Source organism: Scomber scombrus, chromosome 10 (genome assembly GCF_963691925.1).
Source record: "Scomber scombrus chromosome 10, fScoSco1.1, whole genome shotgun sequence".
Taxonomy (NCBI): Eukaryota; Metazoa; Chordata; class Actinopteri; order Scombriformes; family Scombridae; genus Scomber; species Scomber scombrus.
The window spans coordinates 2,366,001-2,391,631 of NC_084979.1; the positions used below are offsets into that span (position 1 = coordinate 2,366,001).

Consider the following 25,631-nt stretch of genomic DNA (forward strand, 5'->3'; position numbering starts at 1 on the left):
TAAACCGGGACGGAGAAAGATGTTTTAAACCATTGCCATTAAGTAGTGAAATTATCCACTGATGCGGTCTTCAATGAATGGAGAAACCGAGGCTCTACACTCTGTTGAAGTATGTCAGGTTGTTGTTTATCGTGTTGATATGTTTAAAAAAAAAAAAAAAAAAAAAAAAAAAAAAGTTGAAGTTGTACTTCAGCTTTAATGAAGTAAAAATAAAAAAAAATAAAAAGAAAAGAAGTTTGTATTAAAAATCTGTACAAATTTCCACATTTTTCTCCAGATGACAGTGTTCTGTTACCAGCAGTACCGTGTCAGAACAGGTACTTTCTACACGAGTCCGATCCGCATCGGCACTCCACTCGAATTCTCTTCTTCGGAGAGCTGGGGAGTCCCGCTAAACTGAAACTGGAGTCCATTTTGGTGCTTTCTGTGTCAAATGGATCAACTGCAAACAAACAGAAGTAACGTTAGCATGTTTTTTTGTGCTTTTTAAAAAAATCTCATCATCTCTGCTAAAGTTCGAAATGTCGTCTTATTAATTACATCACATTACTAGAAGGTCACTAATAAAAATAAGCTGGTAACTATTACTACTGCAGAGTAAATGAGGATGAAAGGACCTAAAAAAATCTTGCTCACTGTCCATTACTTGTATTCACTTTATTTACATTTTCATCAGGAAAGAAGAACAAAGAACAGCAAAACAACATCTATACAGCAATACAACATAGCACCCAATGTCAGAGTGGCCATTAGAACCATGACATTTCCAGGTTTAAAAAAACCAAAACATTCAGAGATCACTCATATTACTCTGTAGTGTATTTATAAATCACAGCCGAAAGCCCAGAAATACTTGTGGTTTAAACCTGCTGAGTCAGACGTCACTTACTTTGCATCTTGTAGTCGAAGGTGAGCTCCTCTCCCACGTGAATGGCCCGTGTTGAAAACAAAGCAATTCTCGGGAGCCTCTCGTCAATGTTGTCAATGAACACGTTGAATACCTGCAGGTTGGGGTTACACTGCAAAAAGAGTGAGCAAAACCGTGTCAGGAACTGTCGAACCACACTCAGACTGTGTTTTCAAATATAAAACAACTAAATAACTGTAGTTGTCCAAAGTGTATCGGTGTCCCGTTAAAAAGACCCAAGCTTTGAGATGCCGCTGTGACCCTTCAACCAAGCCTCCTGCAGTATAATACACTCACACTGTGGTTGACAAAGTGAGAGATGTTGCCTTGGTGCGCTGCATCCACTGTGTATACGTCCTCCACATAGTCCAGGTCAAATAGGTATGTGGAGCCTTGGCGGTCGTACACGTGGCCCCTCCTTTCTGCTTCATCTGTTGTGATGATCTGAAGGAAACAGGTTCAAACAGGAGATTATTGAAAATGTTATTTCAATAGAACACAAAAATACTGTTGATTCATTCAAAAACTGAAACACGTGCTTCAGATATTTATCAGCAGTAACAGTGCTAACAAGGTCAACCACAAATAATTATCTTGAACTGATGGAGCACAGTTCACATATAGAGGAAACGCTCAAACATGGACAATAAGTGCCTAGAAAGTAGATGTGCATTTATCTCATTTTGAATGTATTGGATCAAATTATAATAAAAAGGGTTTTTCTAGTATTAATCTCATTATTTACAATGCATTCAGAAAGTATTCAGACCCCTTCACTTTGTTCACATTCTGCTGTGTTGCAGCTTTGTTAAAATCACTTCAATTCCTTTTCCCCCTCATCAATCTACACTCATTCCCCCATGATGACAAAATGAAAACAGGATTTTTACTAATTTATCAAAAAAAGAAAAACTGAAATATCACACTGAGATAAGTATTCAGAGCCTTTGTTATGACACTTAACATTCAATTCAGGAAGCTTCCATTTCTCTCAATCATGTTGGAGATGTTTCTACAACTTGACTGGAGTCCACCAGTGGTCAGTTCAATTGGTTGGATATGACTTGGAAAGACTCACACATGTGTACATAAGGTCTCACAGCTGATGATGCATATCAGAGTAAAAACCAAGTCATGAGGTTGAAGGAACTGCGAGACCGGATTGTATCGAGGCACAGATATGGAGAGAAATGACAAAAAAATTCTCCTGTACTGAAGCTTTCCAAGAGCACACTGGCTCCCTTAATTCTTAAATGGAAGAAGTTTGGAATAACCAGGACTCTTACTAGAGCTGGCCACCCAACCAAACTGAGCAATCAGAAGGAGAAAGGCCTTCTGATGGCAGCAACTGTTTGGCAACAATTCTATCCATGTCTGGAGGAAACCAGGCAGCGGTCATCACCTGCCCAATACATCCCAACAGTGAAGCGTGGTGGTGGCAGCATCATGTAGTGGGGAGTTTTTCAGCAGCAGGGACTGGGGGACTGGACACGGTTGGGAGAAAGCTGAACAGAGCAAAGTACAGAGAAACCTTCCAACAGAACAATGACCCTGAGCACACAGCCAAGACAGCTCAGGACTAACTTAGGAAAAACTGACATTAACCCAATAAACATGTCTGGAGAGACGTAAATGTATGCGCACCAACAATCCACATCCAACCCCACAGAGCTTGAGAGGATCTGCAGAGAGAAATAACCACAATTCCCACATCCTGGTGTGCAAAGCTTGCTGCGTCATACCTAAGAAGACTCAAGGCTGCAATCTCTGCCAAAGGAGCTTCAACTAAGTACTGAATGAAGGGTCTGAATACTTGTCCTGTTTTTGCTTGTCATTGTGAGGTATTGCGTGTAGACTCATGAGGGAACAAATGAGCATGAGGCTGCAGCAAAAGTGATGGGGTCTGACTACTTTCTGAAAGCACTGTAAATATATGTGCAAAACTATTGAAAACCCCTTTCAATGTATAATATACTGCCTCCCAGTTCAACCCTGACCTTGTGAGGCTCCCACTGTGTTCTGACTCAATGCACAAATTCTCTACAGGAGCAGTGATGACAGGAAGTCTTCATATTTGTTTGATCATCCATAAAACAGAGAATATATCAGACAACAAAACTTATATTGTGAAACAGTTGAGTTGCATCTCACATTGAGACACAGTCATGGAATACATATGTGGAAGCAGTTGTAGTATTAGGAACAACTTTAAATGATTTCTATACTGTGAATGACTCATAGTTCATTCATAATCTTTCAGTCAGTGTATCTGTGTTAGTGTCAATCTTGCTTTGAACTGGAAACATTAACAGACCTGAATGGATCATGTGTTATTAGGAGAGGAAATGCAATTTTAACAACAGGAGTGAAAACTGGATTCATCAAAATGCCAAAACCTTCTGGAAACAACCTGCTGAAACAGGAAGCCAATAGACCTCACACAGTAAATGATGCTTTTTATTCTGTTATCGTGTTTACTTAAATTTTGGTGACATTCTTGTATAAATAAACAGATAAAGTTACTTCAGTAATAAATTAAATAACACTGAAAAATAACTTGCTTTAAAACAACAGAGCTCCCACTCTGGTCAGTCGCTGTCTAACAACTGGCCTGATAAAATCTAAAGAAGTAAACAGTATCGCTCAGCTTTATCAGTCTATCTGCTGCCACCACAGAGCAGAGTGTCACTTTCACACTTCACCTCTGTGTTCATTTAGTTGGAAACTTGTCCTGGACGTTAGCATCTTAGCACTGCTCTCTGCTGTGTGACACTCGGCTCTCAGCCCGCATTGACCGAGCAGCTGCTTCTATTAAACATGCTAGTTTAGTTAGCATGAGGCTCAGATAATTAAACTGGATGTGGAATTTTCATAACTTTATGTGTCTGTTTGAGCTCCTTATCATCTGTGATGGTGAGATTTGTCAGCTTGACATATTTCTGCAGTAGAGACATCAGAAGATGGTTTGAACTTGTTTTCATGAGTTTATTTCCTCCAATGCAGAAAAATGTTACACAAGTGTTCGGACACCCCAGCAGGTTAAACTGGACTAACCAAACACTTTTATGGCTGACTGACTCTAACACACTCACTATAAACAAAATTTAAGACACTCACTAGCCTAGCAACATTAATGCTACAAACAACCTGTAATGCAGCACTCGGTGTAGGTGTGGGTTTGGGTTTTAATCGCCGATGTTGTGAACATATAAGTGTGGAGCCAATAGTGGAGTGTTTATGCTCACAAATATTCTTGGTGGTTAAAACACTGCAGCAGAATATTACTGCTGTTAACCACCGTGACACATTACTGACAGTTATCTCTTCAGTGTGTTCAATGTAGAAAGAAAATGTTCTGTGAGTGATCTCGCACTCAAATGTTAATAGTTTGCATTAGTGTTGAAACTTCTTCACATTCATTTTACCCGTCTCCCATTTATAGACTTCATTTTATTATTAAAACATATTATATATTGAAAAACATTATATATTAAAAGAAAACAGTCTTTTATGGAACAGTCAGACATACATTGTACAGTTTTAATAAACTCACTACAGTTTTTCAATGCACTGACTCCTAATTGTTGATTGTATTTTGTCTACAACATAATGATCACTTAGTCTAGTTTTAGTCTAGCTTAGACCGTGAATCATTTCTGATAGTTACACTTCTCATAGCCCCTCTTCTGCACTATTGGTTAACATATCTTAATTTGTTAAATTATTGACTGCAATTCATTAATAATCAATTAATCGCAGGTATCCCTACACTCATATCATTTCAACATGACCTGCCTTTTTTTGGTTTGTCGCTGTTTCTAAAAGGAGATTTACTTTATTGAATGTGTTTGAGTTGCATATATTAAAAATGACCAAAACTGAACTTAACCTAGTTCTGAAACAAAGCATCTACATCAGCTGCTGTGGCAGCAACATGTAATGTGTGTGTATAAGTGTTAATAGTATGGTGTCTTTTATTAGTTGAGATGACTTTTTCATGATTAGAAAGTTGCATTCAGTGTGTGAAGAATGTGATGACAGTATGACTTTACAATGATCCAACTTACTTTTGATCAGGTCTTACGTAGTGCTGGTGGATATCACATCAAATCAATACTACTTAAGACGAATGAAACACTTTAATGAAATGGATCTATACACAAGACTCTGAGCTCTATTTGTATTGTATTGAACAATACACACAAAATGATCAATTATGACTTTATCTACTTCACATATCCATTTATTAAAAACACTTTGATCTTCCTGTTTTAGGAAACAAAACCTCCAAAGTAAAATATGCTCTACATTACATACTGTGAGTCATGACTATCAAAATGAGTAATTAGTAGTTGCTAGAGTTATTACTTATTACTTTTTTAGAGCTCAAGCTGACATCTTAAAATGTCTTTTTGTCCAACCAACTATAGAAGTCAGAGAAAAGCAGCCAATTCTCCCATTTGAGAAAATGGAATCAGTTGTTCAAATGTTTTGTTTTAAAAATGACTTCACAAAATAGCTGCAAATTCATTTTTTATCAGATCAATCATCTTGTTATTACAGCTCTAGCTTCTAAAACATTTGAGGTTTTTCTTTTTTATTTCTGTTATCTCATTCCATCAGCCGGATGTTGTAGCTCCTTCTCAACTTTCACTGTTTGCATTCATGGTTTATTGCTTAACCTCTCAAAAACAGTGAGAGCAGCAGTTTTTTCTCCCATGCTATCATTACATTTTTAACTCACCGCTTGCTTCCCTGTTACACTCTCGCGCATCAGGTGCCAAATATAAAACGAGTATTGTCACGTCTGAATGAAGCCCAGGTCTGAAAAGAGTAATTGTAACTTGTTTTTGTTTACCAGCTCTCTGATATCTGCACTTGGCCTGAAAAGCTGTTTGTGCACTTTGGCTTATAGGGTTAAGCTTGGCATCAGCCTGCATGAAGGAATGAATGTATCAAACATGATTTGTACGGCCCAGTCTTACCTCGCCCACGTACTCCATGACGAATGTGTTCTTCTTGATGTGCTGCAGTGTGCGGACGCCCCACCCCCGGCCGTTCTCTGTCTTAAAGATGCACAGGTCAAACTGGATGCCCTTCTGCACCACTCTGTTGGGACAGTCGGTGTTACAGCTGCATTGGGAGTTACACTCGTATATAGGTTCTCCCGGCTTTACCCGGACCTGGCCCCGGTCGTTGTAGGCCATGCGGTGCAGGGAGGCCCCGGGGCAGCAGCCGTTCACCGGCTCCTTGAGACAGTTCTTGCACTCGCAACCTACGGCCATCTCATCTAATACGATGCCCTGGCCTACTTTGTAATTGTTGATGTAGGTGAAGTTTTTCGGCGGGCCCTCGAGGTCCACTTCGTTCTGAACGAAGATGCGACCGGGGTGGTTGCGGGTGAAGTTTAAATGGGCCTCCCAGCGTTGCAGGCTCATACGCAGTTTGGCTTTCTGAACCATGAAGGACGAGACTTCCTTGTCCAGCTTTTTAGGGACGCAGCGTCTCTTGTGGCGCCGCAGCTCCTTTTCCAGGTCAATGTGGAACTGCTTCATCAGTTTGGGGCATTTGAGGTTCCTCTTGGGTTCCCAGGTGTTGTCTGACTCTGGGAAGCCTATCCATTTGACCAGATAGAATTCATCCTCCTGAAACACACAACAACTTCAATGTGAGCCAAACATTGGATTCTTTCTAATCCCTTACAGTGTTTCCCCTGGGATTTGTTTCAAGGGGGGTTGAAGCCCCCCCGCCCCCCCCAAAAAAAAAACTACTAGTGTCGTCGTCAGTAGAGATGGTTAGCCCTAACATTACCATGTAAAAGATACTACTACTCTAACTGATGTTACTTATCAGTTTGGTTCTTTTTCATTAATTTTATGAGAATTTTTTATTCATTTGTATGTACTTTACAGAATGGTTCACAGCTCCAAACCTGCACATCAGCCTTCATATTAAAGATCATCACACTGACTGTAAATATTTGACATTATGTCATCTAATAAATTCAATTGAAGCCATGTTGTGTGTTGTTAGTTTTGTTTAATACAAACAGTTGTGTGAGTGACAGTGGTTCTGTCTGTTAGGGTGGAGCACCAAACACTCTACTTGTAAACACACTTATCTCACTGCACCTGTTCAGTTTGCACCCTGACCATGTAGATCCGTTTAATTTCCTTTAGAAAAACCTCAAGATAAAGCTTGTATTGATCAGCACTGTGTGACAGGAACTACAGGGGAGTTGATACTACAGCAGTGTATGTGGTTATGTTTATAACTAAAAGGGGAAATACCACACATTTTACACCTCTGCATGTGTTTCCAGGTGTTCTATGTGAAAAGAGTAATATCAAGCCTTCTGTCTCCAGAGGGAAAATCTTGTGAAATCATACTTAAAATAAATACCAGTGATGTCACCGCTGAAGACTGCAAGTTTCTGAATCTCTGACTTAACTGTTTGAGGTTGGGTTTTATGTAATGTAGGGACCAGGTTTTGACAAATAATTTAAAAAAACGTTATGTGTGTTCATTCTGATACTTTCTTTGTGTCGTTTGTCTGATAATGTTATAATGTTGCGATGTGGGAGGAGCAGCTGGTTGTGGAGCACTCCATGTCATTATTTGCAACAAAGCCAAATTGTTTTAGAAATTGTATTACTTCATTAATGTTTGTCTCTGTAGAGTCATCTGTACAGTCATACCAATGCTGCAGTATCTAATCAGACCGGTCACACTTCCACCAATGCAGATTTGACAGAAAGCTAACTGTTATTGCACACAATGTGCATTCAGGATCAAGACCTCCTGGTTCAGGATACATAGTATATAGATAGTATGTGTTGTGTTTGATAGATATAATTTGTATTAGAGGTTCTTTTAAAACCATTATCACCATTATCAGATGATGAGGTTAAGAAAATGTTTGTTTACTTATTTCCCCACATTCAAACAACATAGCACAGCATACGTCAAATATGGCAGTCTCACTCAATCATCATCATTGTGTCCTGTAGGCCTTCCCAATGACAGTATACCAGAGGCTGCAGCTGAACCTAACAATAATAATAATTTTAACAATGATAACAGTTGCGTTTACTTGTGTTGTATTTTTGGATTGAGACTTAATGTCCCTTATGATCAGGTCTAAATAAGAAAGTTCTTAGTTCTTTTAAATTTAGGATCTAATATAATATCCTTGCAATAAGCATACCACTGCAAAGCTTCAACTTTTCAATATTTTCATGTCAGATATCAACTCTGACACTTATTATACAGCTATATACAGTACCAGTCAAAAGTTTGGGCACACATCAATGAGAGAGTGTGTCCAAACTTATATATACTTATATACTACAGTATATATTAACTTGGGTCATTCATGAGGCTGATCTTTTTGTCCCTTTTCTAATAACACAAGGAAATATTGACTAAAAAAACGGTTGCGTTTACGTTATTGCGTAAGGGCTGTGTAATGCATCCTATCATCCTATCAGATTACCAAAGGTGAGCTGCGCTGTGTTATAAAACTGAAACCATACCTTATTCCTCTTGTAGTCACAGAGGAACTCCACCTCGTACTCGTTGACGTTGGCTCTGTTCACCCCCAGCTGTTTACAGTAGAGCCTCTCTCTGCGACACAGGGCTTGGAGCTCATCCCAGGACGTCTTACAGGGCACACTGCAATCTGACAGAGCAATTCCCTTTAACTACTGTTAAATGCACCAAACTCCATTAAAAAGTCAGCCGACATAAACCGGCACAGCGCACTGCTGAAAGCGCACGTCAAATATAGCACTATTTTATTATGTGTTGGATTTGACCAGATCTATAGGTAAATTCGGCATTCATACACCGCCATATGGAGCATTGTTTGTCGGTAAAATCTATGTTTATGCGATACCTAGCTCCATTTCTACCGCCAAACACGGCGGCGGAAGATAGTGACATAGCGCGTAACTTTGCATTAAGTTTCAAAAGACAGCAAGTTGTCCTCCTAGCAGTTATATGGGATTAGATAAATATTTACACGGAAACACATAATATTGAGCAGCGAATATTTCATATTAGAACATTTACGTGGCGTGGCGCGTTACGCTTGCAGAGTAGTTTTGCCCGCTAAACCGCAGCCGACTGTTCATACAACGCAAACTGCGAAGATAACATTACAAACTCTTTAGTGTATGCTTCCTTAAGTGAATAACGTATTACTCAATGCATGCACAGTAACGTCGAGTTCACACGGCGACACAGAAGCCACATTAAAGCGTACGAGTACTGTTGACTAATAACTTCCCTGAGTCTTCGTGATATTAACGTTAGATTCACGCACAACGTAACGTCAATTCAGTGAGAGTAAAGAGTGCACATTACGTGTCTTTTAAAAGTTTTACAATTACATTACATCAAAAAACAAGAGTAGATAACCGTACAATGGAGTATAAAGTTAATTATCGTCCTTCATGAGTTACCTTTTAAAATTTCCGCCATGTTTTCCCCACAGCCGCCAAAATAGGAGAAACTACATTGGTAGGGAGGATCCTGCAGCAGAGTGGACTTTAGCGGCTTCTGATTGGTTGAGCGTCGTCTGTAAGCGCTCTCATTGGTGCAGATGTAATCATGAGGGGTTTGGGTCGGAAGACAACAGAGTCGTATGAAGCCTTTGAATTCACAGTCACGTTACGGAGGTTGTACGTTGAACAGTCCGCCGGTAATTTGTTGAGGACTGAAACTAAAAGTTACAACACTACAGGTCTGTTTGCGTTTCCACCACATCTAAAAACCATCAGATGAAGAAATAACGGTGTCACTAGAAACTGTGTTGACACATGTAAAAACAATGCGGTTCTTTATATATGTACGCTTGTGTCTTAGATGTGGGCTAATGAATGAATGAAATGGAGAAATGCTGAGGTGGAAAACTCCAGGCAGTTTATTGTAAACTTCATGATATCAAAGATCTGTATCCTCGATAACAACATGATTAATAATAAAATAAAATTAACTCCATTATCTCCTCAATGAAAGGATTGACAACATATCATTCACAATCGAGTATACAGTTATGAAACTATTCACTTTTTGAGATTTAAACTTACAATGACAAACCACCAGACAAACACTACTCAGAGCAGACAGATGTAACTCACTCCCACGGACCTGCAAAAGAAAACCTGGTTTCGAGCGCCTCCTCCTGGTGACTCAGGAAACAAGTTCAGGAGCAGAATGTACACAGACTAATGTATAGAAGAAGCAACTGATAAAAAATAATTGATAGGAACAAAAAAAAAATTATACATTAAAGCAGTCTTTAATTAATCTAAAATTACAGAAAGATGAATTGATAAGGAATCTTTATTGTATCTTTATTGCCATATTGAAAGAGGAAACCTAATTATTAGTAAGCCTAATTCTGAATGTCCCATCAAGACAAAAATCTTTCCAAACAGTAGACACACCAATTACTAGATGGAAATTAAAAATGCGAGGCACAATGTAACAACACAACCAGACAAACTTCTACATGTATATTTATTCATGAATGGGTCATTGTGGAAAAAGATATGAAGGAAAAACAAAGCTTAGTTGTTATGAGCTCTAAAATGCTGATAGCCCACTTTTCAGATACAGTAAAAGCATGCTAAGAAGAGTTTTAGTTTATCTCAAACATTATCTGTTTATTAAAAAATTAAATAAAACAAAAGGAATTATGTCCTCATACAGCATGATAGAAAAGATAGAAAAAAACAGAAGCTCCTGAAGCTATAAAAAAAAAAAGATGTTATTTTTAAGATAAAACTGCAACAAATGACAAAAACAGATGAAACAACAGTAATGAATCATACTTGGTGATTGATGTAGTTCACATTTAGTCCAGATAGACTGCTGGTTTTCTGCTTCCTCTGTGATGACAGAGTTCACTGCTTCTGGCAGCTGTGGTCTGCGTTAAGAGTCACACCTGTCTGCATGACCGAGTTAAATTAATCATCACACCTAGATGCACATACATACACACACGTGGGACTGTCAGTAAATCATCACTCAAGTGTATACGTGATTATTCTCTTCCACGACACACACACACACACACACACACACTGGGGGTATTTACATACAGTAGACTAATATTCATTTCCTGTGGACTAACCCGAAAACATAACCACTACCTGCCTAATTCTAAGCATTACTCTTAACTTAACCTTAAACTAAGCATAGCCTTGACTCAAAAATAAGCATTTTACCAATGCAGCAGTTAGACACAACTTTTGTACCAAATGACACAACCAGCTGGGTCCAGCTGTCTTCCCAAAGGAATAAAACGTAGACAACTGCTCTTTAGTAACTTCAGTAGTTTGGTTTTACATTTTGATTTACATGTGTGCAAATCATTTTTTTTAAAGTGTGCTTTTTAAATAAAGTTTTTGTATTTACAATATTGATGTGTGTAACAGCCTCTATTAATGACTGTGTTGAGCTAAATGAATGATCAAACCACATTCTTTTATCAGCATATTTGTAGCAAGTAGCAAGTTAATATAACGTATGCATGAGAATTCATTCCAGTGTAATTTGCACAGGGTTTCACTGCATCATATTAAATATCAGATGTTATGATGGTATAAAGAAGCACAATACAGCATAAACATTACAGTTTATGCTGCTATAGGCTTAGATTGCCGGGGGACTCCCACTCCCATGATGCACTGAGCTCCTCTCTCCTCCTCTCTCTCTCTCTCTCTCTATCCATACATCTATATCCATTAACATTCATGTACTACTAAGGATTTTCAATGTGCTTCTTTCTCCTATTCTTCCTCTCTCTCCTCTCTACCCCAACCGGTCGAGGCAGATGTTCTCCCACTTTGAGCCTGGTTCTGTCAAGGGAGTTTTTTCTTGCCATTGTCACTAAGTGCTGCTCATGAGGGAATGTCGGGTCTCTTTAAAATTAAACCTGAAGAGTTCGGTTTAGACCTGCTCTATGTGTAAAGTGCCTTGAGATAACTTTGTTGTGATTTGGCGCTATACAAATAAAGATTGATTGATTGATTGACAAACATGAACACACATTCACCGGCTACCTTATGTTCAAGTCAGACCAACACAGTGATGTGGGTTCAGGAGTTTACCTATATGAGTCATTCAACGTCAGCGGACCTTCCTTTACAACATCCTGTCAGCCGGGGTAGGATGTGCTTCAGTACCACTACTAGTAGTACACTGTCTGTCCATGACTTACAGCTCGATGGTTTGTTAACTCTAACACCAGCACTCTGAGAGCCTGCAAGCTACTGTCAATCAAACACAGACACTGTTATGCCCCCCCTCCCCCAGCCAGTTGAAACAAAAAGGAGTATTTCTGATAGCTATCTTAAGAACCTTTTCTTTGTTTCAATAATCCAAAACATTTAACAATATATTTTTAACAGCAGAGTAGGATTAGGGTTAGGGTTCCCCCAAATTAAATGTGATTTCATTTCGGGCTTTAAGGTCTCACATAGACCCAAGCCTATGTGAGACCTTATTTTTTAGTCCCAGAATCTTCAGTGGTGATACTTAGCCCTATTTTGTCTTTTGTTGATTCTTTTCCAGTTGGTCAAACCATAGTAACATCCTTAGACTCCTGATAGTTAATATCAGCACTGACTGTTATGTGGTTCACATCTAGCTCAGTTGTGTCTGCAGGTCTGGGCTTTACCGGCTTCTGACCTGTAGCAGAAGGGAAGGGGAAACCATCCAGAGGAGCGTGCTCTATCCTGCACAGGCTGTCCTCGCTGTCGCTGTTGTACCCAGGATTGGAGGCGGAGAAAAGGCAGCCGCCTGGCCAGGCATCATCTGCTGGCAGGCCAGGTCTTTGATGTGTCATCTGAACATCCTCTGTCTGAACGGCCTTCTCCAGCTGACAGCGACTGACCGGGAACTCCACGTCCTCCACCATGCTCGGCTCCACCTTACGGAAAGTGTGGCGGGCGTACAGACCGATGCAGAACATCTCCACAATCACACAGTAGTGGTAAATCACTGAGGTTGAACAGAAAGCAAAAGACACACTCATACTCACAATCCGTCTCTACAATCAGTCTATGTACAAAGATAGTAGAAAACTACATATCCCATAATTCCTCTTAAGAACCAGGCAACAAGAAAGTATTAGGCAACTTATGCACTTTTCTTTTCATACTGCTATATATGGTACTCAGGTTAGATGCAAACATACATAGTAGATTTTCTATGTTCTTGTCTTGATGCTTACATGTAGAAGTATATTTAAATGACTTTTTATTCATTTTAATGTCAGTTTACTGCAGCTGCTGTGTTAGAAAAATAACCAGGAATCAAAGGCATTAAAAAAGTGAGATCAGGATGTTCCTATTATACTTCTGACTGAGCATCGTGACTTTCAACCTTGAAATGTTCAAATGGAGGTTCTAAATTTTGGGTCCGGGGGCCAATTCAGTAATCAATTCAAGATAGACGTTACAACTAATTTAATCTTATTTTAAACTATTTTGACCCTACTGCAATTCTAACTACTTTTATGGCAGAACATGTAACATACCTGATAAAAAAAAGAACAGGGTTAGCTGCCCTGTTCTTTCATTTTCAACAAATGCTAAAAATTATGAAGAGAAGAAAAAGTTTCAAACCAGGCCATTATACTGAGTACATTACTTCCTTCTCCTTTATGTTCAGTCTCAGTAAAATCAAGCCAACAATGTTCTGTATGAATTTAGTTTAACGTGTCCTGGAACAGCTCCTCTATCTCTGGAAAGACCGCTTCAGTCAACAGACATGCAAGACAATGGTCACATGACCCCCAAAAGCCAGCACTGACAGGTTGAAAGTGATCTAAAGTTGCATAGTGTAAAAAAAAAAACGGTTCTTCAAAATAACAGCATTGTTCTGTAAACTTGCTACCTTTCAAAATTCACCAAAATGCCCACAATCCACTTAGAATGAACCTGCAGTCCACTTTAGGACCATGACCCGCCAGTTGGGAACCACTGTCCTAAACTACAGGTAAAGATTGTAAACATGACCGGAGACTGCTTTAGAAAGAGGGCACTGTGTAGAGTGACTTACGCTGGGACCTTGTCAGGACAGAGAAGGGTGGTGTGCAGGGGATAACCTCCAGAGCACCCATGGTCTCCAAGATGCCACTCTGCAGGCCACACAGCACCAGAACCAGGATAATGCAGATGAACTTGGCCCTCAGTCCGTAACCATGTAAAGCACTCTTGGTGGTTTTGTAAAACAGGAGATGGCCGTAGAAGGACACAAAGGTTGACACGCCTATGATGCCGTTCACATACAGGTTAGGGTTGACCGAATCCACCTGCAGAACAAGATGGTCCAACACACAGTTTGAACACTTCATTTGCATGCAGTCCACTAGTGTAACTAATCCTACTACTAGTGCTAATGAAGTTAAAGATGTTGCTTCTTTTGTAGTTCACTAGTCACTAGTCTCACTAGTTAACTGGTGAGCATTTTGACTCTTACTAGTTAACTGCTGCAGAAAACTGTAGGTCACTAGTTAACTTGTAAGACTTTCAGCATCACTAGTTCAGTCCAGAGGGCCAGTAGTGCCACAAAAAGCGGACTAGTTCGAACTTTTTTGCTACCAGTCTGGTGCCGCTAGTAAGGCTTCTGTACTTCTACTAGTTGGCCAAAAGTACCTTTAGATGCTGAAAGGAGTGACTAGTAAGAGGTTTTGTTCGACTAGAACGACAGAAAGCTGAACCAGTGCGAACCAAATGACCAACTAGTGCTGACAAAGACTTAACTAGTGGAGGAAACTGACGACTGATGACGAGGATATGAACTAAACGCTCCAACAGCTTTCCATAAGCTGGTGGTAGGAGTAGTAGTAGTAGTAGTAGGAGTGGTGATCGTATTTTGCATCATTATCATAATGTAATAAAACACTGAAAATGATGGGAATACAGGACTGATCAAAGAAAATCATAGATAACGCTACAGCTTGCGGGCCACAGTGCTCCCTAGGAGAGTGAGTACAGATTGAACTGTGCATGGATGACTCACATCTCCGTAGTCGTACTGTTCATCCGTCCACAGGACCAGAGTGACGAAGAACAGGATGCTGCGGACAACAGAGAGCTGCAGCACAGCCACCATCATCCAGCAACGGCTGCTGCTGCACACCACAGAAGAGGAAGAAGAAGCTTGACATGTGAGCAACATGTCAGGTTAAATTTCTGTTATAGACTTCACACAATCACAATAGATTGATACCAATGCAATCACATAAAACGACATTGTGACATTGTGACCCGTGTGCAGTTGTCTCTTGTAATACACAGTAATGGAATGTAACTAAGTACTGTACTGAAGTAGGCCTACCGTTTTAAGCTATTTGTACTTTACTCGAGTATTTCCATTGTATGATACTGATGATTTACTACACTCAATTTCATGGGTATTTACTATACTTAAAATAACCTTTCAGGCTTGTGAGCTGTTGTTTAAAAATCAGTGTGTTTTGCTTTCATTTATTGCCGCACTGCTTTGCCTCCTCTTCTCTGTGCACTGTGTGTGTGCTGCGCTGTGTGCAGCACAGGAGAGACACTATCTGTAGCTGCAATACAAGCTTTCACCAGTAATCAGATGATAAGAGTAAGCTTTAAGCACCCTGGTTGTAAAAATCGTAGTCTTTGATAATACTGCAAATGCAAGGGATATACGCTCAATAGCCATTGTGTTACCTCATTTGGTGATAGATAGTGATTTAACACACATTTATTTAAAAGAAATTCTTCAGACTTTTTCTTAAGTAAATGATCTTGGTCAGAAGTGTCAAACATATGGCCCATTGTGCCAGAACCAGCCAGCCAAGGGGTCCACTGGATAAGTTTGCAAAGCATGAAAATTCCAGAAAAGTAATTCTAGTTTTTCACCCTGACCAGAATTACAATTATCTGAAAAAAGAATGAATATATATTGTGGTCATATTTAAAACATTCATATATAGAACATCATGCCAAATATAGTCAATCAGCAGCTTCTGTGCTAAATAATCTGAAAAAAAAACAGACATAATATTTGTTGCATCTCAGGCTGTAAATAGATGGTTTATTATAGTAAAGATATGACATATATTATATATTACTTGTAGGTTATTATGAAATGGTTTTACTGGTCTGGCTCACTTGAGATCAAATTGGGCTGTATGTATGGACCTGTAGTACACTACAGCACTAACAACCATTAACACAGTTAGGTTGTCTGAGCTGCCACTATCATCCCTGAAAGTGCACCCCAAATACAGCTGAAAACTTTCATTCTACTGAAATGAATTCTTAAACATCCCAAATGTAATACAGGTGAAGTTGGTATTAAAGTGTCTCCATGTGTACCTGTTGACGGCCACCATAGGGAGGCAGCAGCAGCAGCAACAGGGGAAAGGATCTGGAGATACCTGCTGTCCAGACAGAGCAGCCAGCATACGACTTTTCCCCCCAAAGAAGTCTGTGATCAGTCCCATAAATTTCAGCAAGGTGATGGAGTGATATCTGCCAAGATATATACATTCAGGCAGTGATGGCAATGTATAGCACATTCTGATTACTGTGTGTCGTTAGTTTTATATTACATTTATGTTTAGACTCACAGTGAAGCAATGAAATTACACAGTGAGGAAGAGCGTGGCACATATAGCGCTATAAGGGAGGTCAAGACAAACACCTGCAATAAAAGGAACATTCAAAGAGTGAGACACTGGCCCTTTGGACCAAAACAAATCAAACTCAAGATACTTCGTCATTTTACAACTTTCTCTGACATAATCCCAGCTGTGGGTGGGAACGAGTGGGTTGAATTTACCGGGTACATTCCTAATATCCACAGGTAGAGGCGTTTCCGTCTGGAGGATGGAACATGTCGCAGGAAGAAGCCCACCTCCTCTAGAAACACCCCCAGTATGATGACAGCCAGGCCGGCCGGGATGAGGAAGAGCCACAGCTCATCTTTAATGGCTGAGAAAAGACACGAAAAACACAGTTGGATCAAAAAGCACATGACATGCCAAACATTTAAAGACTGTGTAAAGTGAATTCAGACATGTTCTTCTAAACACATTAAATAGGTCATGAATGTATTTCTCAAAAATGTGTAAAAAGCATTTCAACCATTTAGATTTGAATCGTGGAGCTAGGCTTCACAAACTGTGTTTCAACATTTCTGTGTCTGGATTTAATGGGCGGGTGTGAAAATCACTGACGCGTGTTTAGTATAAACCCGGCCCTGCTGCTGTAGAGGTATAAATACATTCAGTGCACACTACTACTACTAAAGTCTACAGTTAGCCAGTTAGCTGAGTTAGCCGCCGAGTTAGCCGCTGAGTTAGCCGCCGAGCTAGCCGCTGAGTTAGCCGCCGAGCTAGCAGCTGAGCTAGCGGCAGAAAGGTCTCAGACGTAGCGTCCATGTTTAGGGTAGATGTGGTGACTATGATTGACAGGTGACACTTGGTAGGGGGCGGGGTTTCAGAAGACTCGTCGGGCACTCCCACAGCGTTTGGGAGCAGAGACAGAGGCTAGTTTTTACACAACTTTGAAGCCTAATTTCATATATTTGGCAGGGTGGTTAACAACACACTTTACTGTGGTTATCAAACTCAGAACACATATTTATTCTTACTTTAAGACAAATTGGCAACATTGAAACTAAAGCCAAGAGGGTCGACACTGGGCTTATTTATCATTATTCTTCACTAATGTGAGCTCCTCTTAGCATTCAACTCTTCAGTAGAGAGCTTTACTTACCACTGAAGATTTCTGATGACAGCGGGATCTCATGCCCGATCCAGCTGCAGTTGGCTCCTCTTCGCATTCTCTATAAAATACCTCTCTCCAATCTGTCCACCAGTTTAACTTCAGCAGACTGACACGATGACACAACAAACTAAGCTCATAAGCAGATGAGAGGCCACAGTGTTTGAATCGTTTCCACAGCGGCTCGTCCTGTTGTTTCCGTGTTTACCTGACTATCACCATTAATGATTGACTAGATGCAGGTAAGAGGACAGGTGGTAGGTCCAAGTCCATCCTGCAACAGGTCAGGTCAGTCCAACTCTGAACAACTGCACTGATTATTATCATATTCTTCCATTATGAATTCAACAGTAAACACACAGCAGAATAAAAAAAATAAGATACTACAAAATTGGACCATTTGTAAAAAAAAATAGACATTTCGTAAAAATAAGTTAAAATGGTATCATCCAATGGTAGTCGAGAGTTTAACTCTGATGGATTTCCTCTCCTGGGTGTAAGTTAAGCAGAGCATGGTGGGAGTTGAAGTCCGTTTTCAAGTCCTTTGCCTGCAGTCACTTAAGTCTGAGGAAAGGCACCAAGTCGGGCCTGTTTTTGCCTCATGCGTTGGCTATGAAGCCCAACAAAATATACAATGAAGGGGCATTTTTTTTGTATTGCCATCTCACAGTTTGTACATCTTCCTCATGTCTGTGTGCATGTCCTCCAGATTCCTCCTGCAGACTAAACACATGCAGCTGTTCCTTATGTCTTAGCTCTGTGATAGACTGGTGACAGGTTAGTGTGTGAGCTGAGCATGATCATCTTAGAGAACTTGTGTTGTTGTTGTTTTTTTTAATTCATACAAATCTTACGTGAGTTTTGAGATCCCAAGTGCATAAAAGACATACCCACACGCTCCCTTCACTTATGTTATGTGACGTCATTCAACACAATGCTGCTCACCTCCTTCTTCAGTTTGCAGTAGGGCTGGTTCATTAATATTGGGGGGGGCGGGTCTGATGGGCCTGAGGATGTATCTACTGGTTCTGGCACCAGGAAGAGAGAAAACTGAGTTAGTGTGAATAGCTGCTAAATTGTGTTGATTAAATTGAATTATCCCACCTTCCCACCTTTGTCTCTGCCAGTTCCTCTCATCTGTTCCTGTTAGTGTCCCAGTCTATCCATACTGTATTTGATCCCATTTAGTTTTTGACCTTTGTCCTCTGCTTGTTGTTTCTTATACCTCTGCCTGCCTTACCGCCTTCCCGTGTACCAAACCTGTTTCATTAAACTCTTTTGGATTTTGCACCATGAGTTGAGTCTTGCTCTTGAGTGCTCAATTGTCAGTCATTACAGCACTGAATCATTTCACGTAAATAAAATGTAGTGTTTAGGCAATACAGAGGCTTTGGATGGTTAATTATATTTCATTAATATCTATTAGTGATGATAAGCTAATTAAAAAAACTAACTAATGTTGTAATATTTTGTAGTGCCCCTGTCACAGGCCTTTAGAATGGTCCTAACTTTTCTCTCCTGGGTGGAGGTGAAACCACAAGCGCAGAGTGGAGGATATTTTTGGTTAAAATTAAAAGTCCAAGTAGAAAATTAAATTGGTAAAATCAAAAAGATTATTATTTTACTACTCAACTAGGAATAATAACGCCATAATTTAACATAAAAAGAAAAACACACATTTTTAAAGTAGAAGTTTTATAAAGGTAAAATGATCATGTAAAAAATGTTGTAAAAAGTATGTGACAAAAAGTATGATCGTTTACAGAACTATCGTGATTATTCAATTCATACAAATCTTACCTGAGTTTTAAGAACATTAATTCTTTTCGATATTAAAATGCAAATATCCCAAGTGTGACTAATCCAAGTGTCCCAATGACAGCGCCCACAATTACTGCTGTGTTTGAACTATGTTCTCCACATTCTGCATCAGTTGAAGCAGTTCCTGGTTTTATCAGCTGAAGATTTAATGATTCACATCTGGAATAATGGAGGGAAACACATCACAGGAACAGTTAGAGATATATTACATTTACTGCAGTTGTAATAACTTTGACTATCTGTTGTTTCACTTACTTTGTATGTGACTGACAAGATGTAGATGTCCCATCTGAAAATGTGTCACTACTGCAGTCAGTGCACTCAGTGTCTGTGAAGGCCGTTCCTGCACAAATACAACAGATATGAAGTGAATCTAAAAAAACACTTTCAACAAACTGTTGACTGTTTAGATTTTAATTCTTTGACGAGCATCATTAAAGAACAGTAACAAGAACTGATCACTGGACAAAGCAGCTTAAGACTATCAGACAACTTGTAAGTTGGCAAAGTATGGCAATTCAGCCACACATTTTAGTTAAGAAACTGCTTGATTTGAATATAAACAATAACAATATTTCATAGGTTATGAACAGTGTTGGGCACGTTACTTTGAAAAAGTTATTAATTATAGTTACTCATTACTTCTCCCAAAAAGTAACTGAGTTAGTAACTGAGTTACATCAATGTCAAAGTAATTAATTACCAGGAAAAGTAACTTTGGTTTTGCCCCTGAGTGCAGCCACTCTTTGGCGGGGAGACAGAGAGAAGCGCCTGTTAGCGTGAAAACCGCTTCATTGAGGTCTGAAGAAGTAACGCCACATTTTTTTTTGGCAGTAACGGTAACAGCGTTGTAACCGGGGAAACGGTAATTAATTAGATTACTCGTTACTGAAAAAAGTAACACTGTTGATTTATAACCAGTGGCGGCTGGTCAATGCGGGGCGCTGGGGGGGCGCCCCATCCAATAATCTTGAGAAAGTCTACTTAAACATATTAAATATAAATGAATTAGATAATGCTAAATCATTATGAAATGAAAAGTATTTGCTTGTCAAATGCGCCTGTTAGTCTCTCAGCACCTGTCAGCACTCATTATAAATCGATTCCAAATTGTATTTTATTCATTTCTATATGTACTTCCTGTATGCGGGGCGCCGGCCTAATGGGAGTCAATGCAAGCCCTCAAACTCTTCAGATCTGACATCTGACTCACTCATCATTACAAGATTCAGAGTCCAGCTTCTGATCTCATCACATCCAACTCAGATCTCAGTCAGTCACCCCAGTGAGCAAACAAGTATTCCTATAAAACCTTCATCAGCTTACTTAAACTCTGCTGCATTCATCATTTGTATCTTCAGTTGTTAATTCAGAACTAAACTGTCATGTTGTTGATTTGACTCACTGCTTCTCAGGTAACATCTCATGTGTTTATCAGCTCTCTCATACCAACTACACTATACATAACTCTGCATCATGCATTCAAATAATTCACTAGTCACAGTCTTGTGTACCAGCTTTCTTTCTCTCGTGTCTTGTTAGTAAAATGTTATAATGTTTAGTACTTGTAGATGTAGTATTAGTAATAAATGTGTTTGTAACTAAAAGTGAACTTGTTGTGTTTTCTTATGCTTCTCGGTCACTTAACCTTAAAATACCTTATACCCTCACACATTTCAAATTTCATTTCAAACTTAGGAAAACCAACCTTTGTGTCTGATATATTGTCCTGGTTCACAGCGTGTGTGTTCCTGTGCTCTAAAACAGTTGTTGTCTTTATCAGAGTCTGTACAATAGAATCCATCCAGAGGTTCACAAACTGTATTTGATAATGTTGTGCATGATGTCTTTATCCTCAAACCAGAACCTGTGAACACATCAAGGTTACACATGAAGATACAAAAGCAAAATGATGAACCGTTTTGATGACAACATAAGGAAATGTGACACAATTTTATAAATGAATAAATTCATGGCAATTCAACATTTAATACAAATCATTTAAAAGACTCATCTGATCTTCACCAGTTGTTTAAATCTAAAAGCAGATTCAGACTTCACACTGTTCTTCATATGTTTCCTTAAGGTATGAACACTTCACACCTGAATCCTGCAGGTATTCACTCTCTGTGTAGATGTGCACAGAAGGCACTGTGTTTGAAATGGAGTCATAATTCTAATTAATGTTCCATCATTATATTTAGTACTAAGTTACACTACCAGACTATAAAGTGCTGCATCACTCATGTACACTGTTTACATGTTGTTATTTCTTTACTCAACTTATCGTTACAACAACTGACTTGAGCAAGGACTGAAATGCACTCACACTAGCTGAAGCACGGATGTCCCCCCTCCCCTGTCCCCCGCTGGCCTGCACTCACATTACCTCAAACCCAAGTGTACTCAAGCACGGTGGCTCTACAGTAATAATATTATTACCCTTTACTATATTTTTACCTAGCAACTCATGATGTAAGATCCTGATAGGGTATCACACTGGGAGTATTTTTAGTCAAAAAAAAACTCCTGGTATTTTCACCTGATTGGTCCCCACTGCTTACATTAATGTACATATCCATTTTAATCAGTTAAAACTACAGTTATTTGTGGAGATTTAAACTGCAGAGAGAAACATAACTCTGTCCTGGGGTCGAGGATCATACTTAATATCAGACTATGGAACTGTCTCTATATGTGTATCTGTTACTAATGATAGAAAACACAAGTTTACCTGAATCACAGTTTGTACAGGGGAAGCACTGTCTACTTCCTGTTGGTCCATCCATGTAGGTTCCATCAATACAGGACAGACAGGATGTACTTCTGAACTCTGTACAATCTGTTTTAACTCGATTTCCTGAAAATAAATGACCCCCCCCCCACACACAAAAAAAAAACTGCAACAATTTTTCTTATTTGTGTGATATATTGTGTCGCATTTTATATTTGACCTGTAAACAATAATAACTCATCATTCTGTTCTAAAGATAAATCCTACAAGTACTTGAATCTCTAAACAAACAACAACAAAAAAACAAAAAATTCCATTTAGTTGCATCTTACCAGGAGGACACTTTGGACAGCATTCTTGGTCAATTAAGTACTCAGCAGGATGACATGTGAGGCTAAGAACACTGAAGACATTCATCATGATTATCTGTAAACAGAGACACAATGAACATTACACAGTTTTTCTTAACAAAGACTGAGTGTAATTGAAGACATTGACCAAATACAGAAATAACAGTTGTTAGACTTTATCAGTCATCAGTCATGTGTCTATTAAAATCATCCAACCAATCAACATAAAGAAATGAGGCCAGATATCTGAGAGGGTTCAATATTATTACTGAAACCATCCTGTCACATGTTGTTGACTTTTTTTTTAGGCACAAGAATAAAGAAACAACTGTGTGTGGGAAAGGACACAGACATCCACAGATGTCATCACCACTGAATACAGCTGATGAAACATCTTCAGTAAAAAGCTAAACATTTTGAATTGAACAACTTTTGCTCACTAAAATTCATTTTTGAATTTGAATCTGAATGAACGTCTTTCTGTGTGTGTGTGTGTGTGTGTGTGTGTGTGAGAGAGAGAAAAATGAACAAAAGAAATGTTTATATTACTCCTCTTTTAAATGTACAAACTGATGGTAAGAGAAAAGAAGATTGTTGTTTCTGACAAAAATGTTCTTACCAGAAACGTTACAGTGTTCAAAGGTTTTCTTCTCCAAGACTTTTCATATGACATGTTAGCAGTGTTCATCAACTCCATAGACTGTAAGTGATATCCACAATGAGATGAAACCTACAATCCTAATTCAAATGGAAACAAAGAAGAGAACATGTACATTAACATTGAGTTAACAGACAGTAAAGGTGAACAGTTATCACTGACAGAGCAGCAGTGTTATATTATATATTATATTAAATTTTTCATAAACACTTCTTTCTACGATTTTCTTTATTTCTGCATAAATTTAACCTTTTTACACAACTCCAAAAACTAGAAAAAGCTAACGTAATTTTACCAAAAGAGACAAAAACACAATAGATGTATTCATTTATTTATTGAGGAAAAATGACTACATCTATATTTCCTATTTGTGTGAAGCAGGAGTAGCATGTGAACCTTTGCTTTCAATAACCTTTCACAGCGATCACTTCAATCACTTGGATTTAAGCATTACCAGGTGGTGTGTATTTGTGTAATGAGGGAGGGTATGGCCTAAAGTGATCAATACCCTATATCAAGGTGTGCATCATGATTAGGCAGCTTCTTTACCTCAGACAAAATCGGCCAAAAAAAGAGATTTAAGAGACTCTGAAAAGTCAATCATTGTAAAAATGCCTTTCAGGGGGTTGGAGATATTTTTTAGAGAACCATGTCAGAGGGTTTTTGAAACAAAAATGAGACTCTGTTGGAACACCTGAGTCAACAGATGTGGTTGATGATGTGGGTGCGGCTGACTAGCAGTGGAAAAGTACCAGAACAGCTGACAAAAAGGAGCCACACTATAACAGAGACCATCATTCTAAACCTATAATTATTAGTTTCATATATATGTTGATGTGTATATATAGTGTAATCAGACAACATCTGCTCTCAGAACAGTAAAACTCAGTAGTTTAATAGTCTGTATTATGTTACATTTGTATAGTGTAACCTCTTTGTTACTTTACGTCCGGGAATAAGAACATAGTCAGTTGCACTGAATATTATGTGATCTTTTCTACCACTAACTGCATAGAGGTGTGTAGTTAAGGTGCTTAAAATAACTCTGTATTTTCTAGTGAGACATCTATCCCACCCCAGAATGATCAGTAGTTCCATCCTTGTCCAACCGACTGAAAATGTCCTGATCCGTGGATGAAATTAAATTAAAGATACATCCATTGATGTCGAGTCTGCACGAAAAACACTAACACTAAAATGTTTTACCTGTTTTACAATAAAGCGGCAGCTGCTGTTGTCTAGACAAACTTCTTAATTTTCAAGGAAATACATATTTCTTTTTTTTTTTTTAAATGACTCGTGTCCAACGATACGAGCATTTAAAATAGTATGACCAATCTGACTGATCTGCACGATCATGAAGACAACTTTTATCAAAGTCGGTCCACTTACCTGATTGTTTCTTCCGTTACGAAGAGACGCATTTAATGTGGGCTTCTCACAGTGTGCGTGCGTGTCGCAGCCGACACACACACGCGCGCAGCCGCGCACGCCCACTGACACACACACACAACCTTTAATTAGGTATGGTAGCCTACTGATGCAAAAATTAAAATTAATCACACTACCAAATGAAGCACAATTATATCTAAGTGTGTTGTTCTGTTGAGTGATATAAGATATTTATTTTTATTATTTTTATGTTTTTTTATTGCCAATTTATTTGTTTCTTTCTCTTTGTCAAGCATGTATGTTATGTTTGGTGATAAGTGGAGAGTTTCTATACATTTCATTCTTTTTTTCTAACTGTGTTTATTGTATGATTAATGTGCTTATTGTGAGGCATTTGTATTATTTTTTGGGTACTGCTGGGGTGGCGTCTTCTGAGAAGCCGGCAGGTGCTTCTGGCGGTGGGAGAGCAGGTAGGGACCTACCGTAGGGCACGTTAACATCTCTTTCGCCTCCCGTAAGAACAAAGTCGTGGTAGTGTTTCTGAAAGATCTCGGGCATCATGTACAAAGGTTACGTTTCTACAGCTGTTGATCCTTTGGCGACACTTAGAGGTGATGCTGGGAAACTGTTATAATAAATAAATGCGAAAACAAATCCTCAGACTGGGTGATGTGCACATCAGAGACACATGAACAATTAACACACCCACGTGTCTGCAATTACATGAGTGGATATAAAAGCATGCGCAAAGTGGTGCTGAAAATACAGTTAACAACAATGGCTGCTTTAGCAGTATTAGAAGACATTGTAAATGGTGCAGTACGAAGAGAGCGTGTGTTCAGAGAGAGAGGATTTAATGGCACATGAGGACAACTGGCTCATCAGCCGCTTTAGGTTCCCGAGGGCAATCCTCCTGGAACTGTGCGCAGAGCTGCCGCCGGCCTCGGAGCACGACACAGCGAGGAGCCATGCGCTGCCTGTATCCATA

At 39.1% G+C, this 25,631-nt stretch overlaps 3 protein-coding genes across 3 annotated transcripts; all 3 read right to left on the reverse strand.

Moving 5' to 3' along the window:
* Positions 1-277: 277 nt before the first annotated feature.
* LOC133987967 (histone-lysine N-methyltransferase SUV39H1-like) lies at positions 278-9,409 on the reverse strand. Its single transcript, XM_062427465.1, has 6 exons — positions 9,373-9,409; positions 8,443-8,588; positions 5,893-6,552; positions 1,205-1,351; positions 890-1,019; positions 278-442 (listed from the first exon to the last, which is right to left on the reverse strand). Exons 1-6 carry the CDS (start codon positions 9,389-9,391, stop codon positions 309-311), a joined length of 1,236 nt encoding a protein of 411 aa, XP_062283449.1. The 5' UTR covers positions 9,392-9,409; the 3' UTR covers positions 278-308.
* Positions 9,410-12,494: 3,085 nt separating this feature from the next.
* si:dkey-16n15.6 (organic solute transporter subunit alpha) lies at positions 12,495-17,802 on the reverse strand. Its single transcript, XM_062426558.1, has 7 exons — positions 17,680-17,802; positions 16,742-16,893; positions 16,530-16,603; positions 16,276-16,431; positions 14,945-15,056; positions 13,982-14,234; positions 12,495-12,919 (listed from the first exon to the last, which is right to left on the reverse strand). The coding sequence occupies exons 1-7, from the start codon at positions 17,744-17,746 to the stop codon at positions 12,495-12,497; spliced, it is 1,239 nt and encodes a 412-aa protein (XP_062282542.1). The 5' UTR covers positions 17,747-17,802.
* A 1,718-nt stretch (positions 17,803-19,520) lies between these two features.
* LOC133987253 (tumor necrosis factor receptor superfamily member 14-like) lies at positions 19,521-23,345 on the reverse strand. Its single transcript, XM_062426560.1, has 6 exons — positions 23,213-23,345; positions 22,576-22,669; positions 22,244-22,369; positions 21,218-21,376; positions 19,765-19,852; positions 19,521-19,668 (listed from the first exon to the last, which is right to left on the reverse strand). Exons 1-6 carry the CDS (start codon positions 23,288-23,290, stop codon positions 19,521-19,523), a joined length of 693 nt encoding a protein of 230 aa, XP_062282544.1. The 5' UTR covers positions 23,291-23,345.
* Positions 23,346-25,631: the final 2,286 nt, after the last annotated feature.

What these genes read in the sequence shown, in the direction of transcription:
- si:dkey-16n15.6 (XM_062426558.1), bottom strand. Translation starts at nt 17,746, where the DNA reads ATGCGAAGAGGAGCCAACTGCAGCTGGATCGGGCATGAGATCCCGCTG. An exon ending in TGTAATTTCATTGCTTCACT is followed by an intron (nt 16,432 to 16,529) that starts GTGAGTCTAAAC and finishes ATATCTTGGCAG; the next exon opens with ATATCACTCCATCACCTTGC. An exon ending in TGTCCTGACAAGGTCCCAGC is followed by an intron (nt 12,920 to 13,981) that starts GTAAGTCACTCT and finishes GTTCAACCTCAG; the next exon opens with TGATTTACCACTACTGTGTG.
- LOC133987967 (XM_062427465.1), bottom strand. An exon ending in TCATGGAGTACGTGGGCGAG is followed by an intron (nt 1,352 to 5,892) that starts GTAAGACTGGGC and finishes TGTTTCCTTCAG; the next exon opens with ATCATCACAACAGATGAAGC. An exon ending in CTTCGACTACAAGATGCAAA is followed by an intron (nt 443 to 889) that starts GTAAGTGACGTC and finishes GTTTGTTTGCAG; the next exon opens with TTGATCCATTTGACACAGAA.
- LOC133987253 (XM_062426560.1), bottom strand. Translation starts at nt 23,290, where the DNA reads ATGGAGTTGATGAACACTGCTAACATGTCATATGAAAAGTCTTGGAGA. An exon ending in CTGTACAAACTGTGATTCAG is followed by an intron (nt 21,377 to 22,243) that starts GTAAACTTGTGT and finishes ATGTGTTCACAG; the next exon opens with GTTCTGGTTTGAGGATAAAG. An exon ending in TCTTGTCAGTCACATACAAA is followed by an intron (nt 19,669 to 19,764) that starts GTAAGTGAAACA and finishes CCATTATTCCAG; the next exon opens with ATGTGAATCATTAAATCTTC.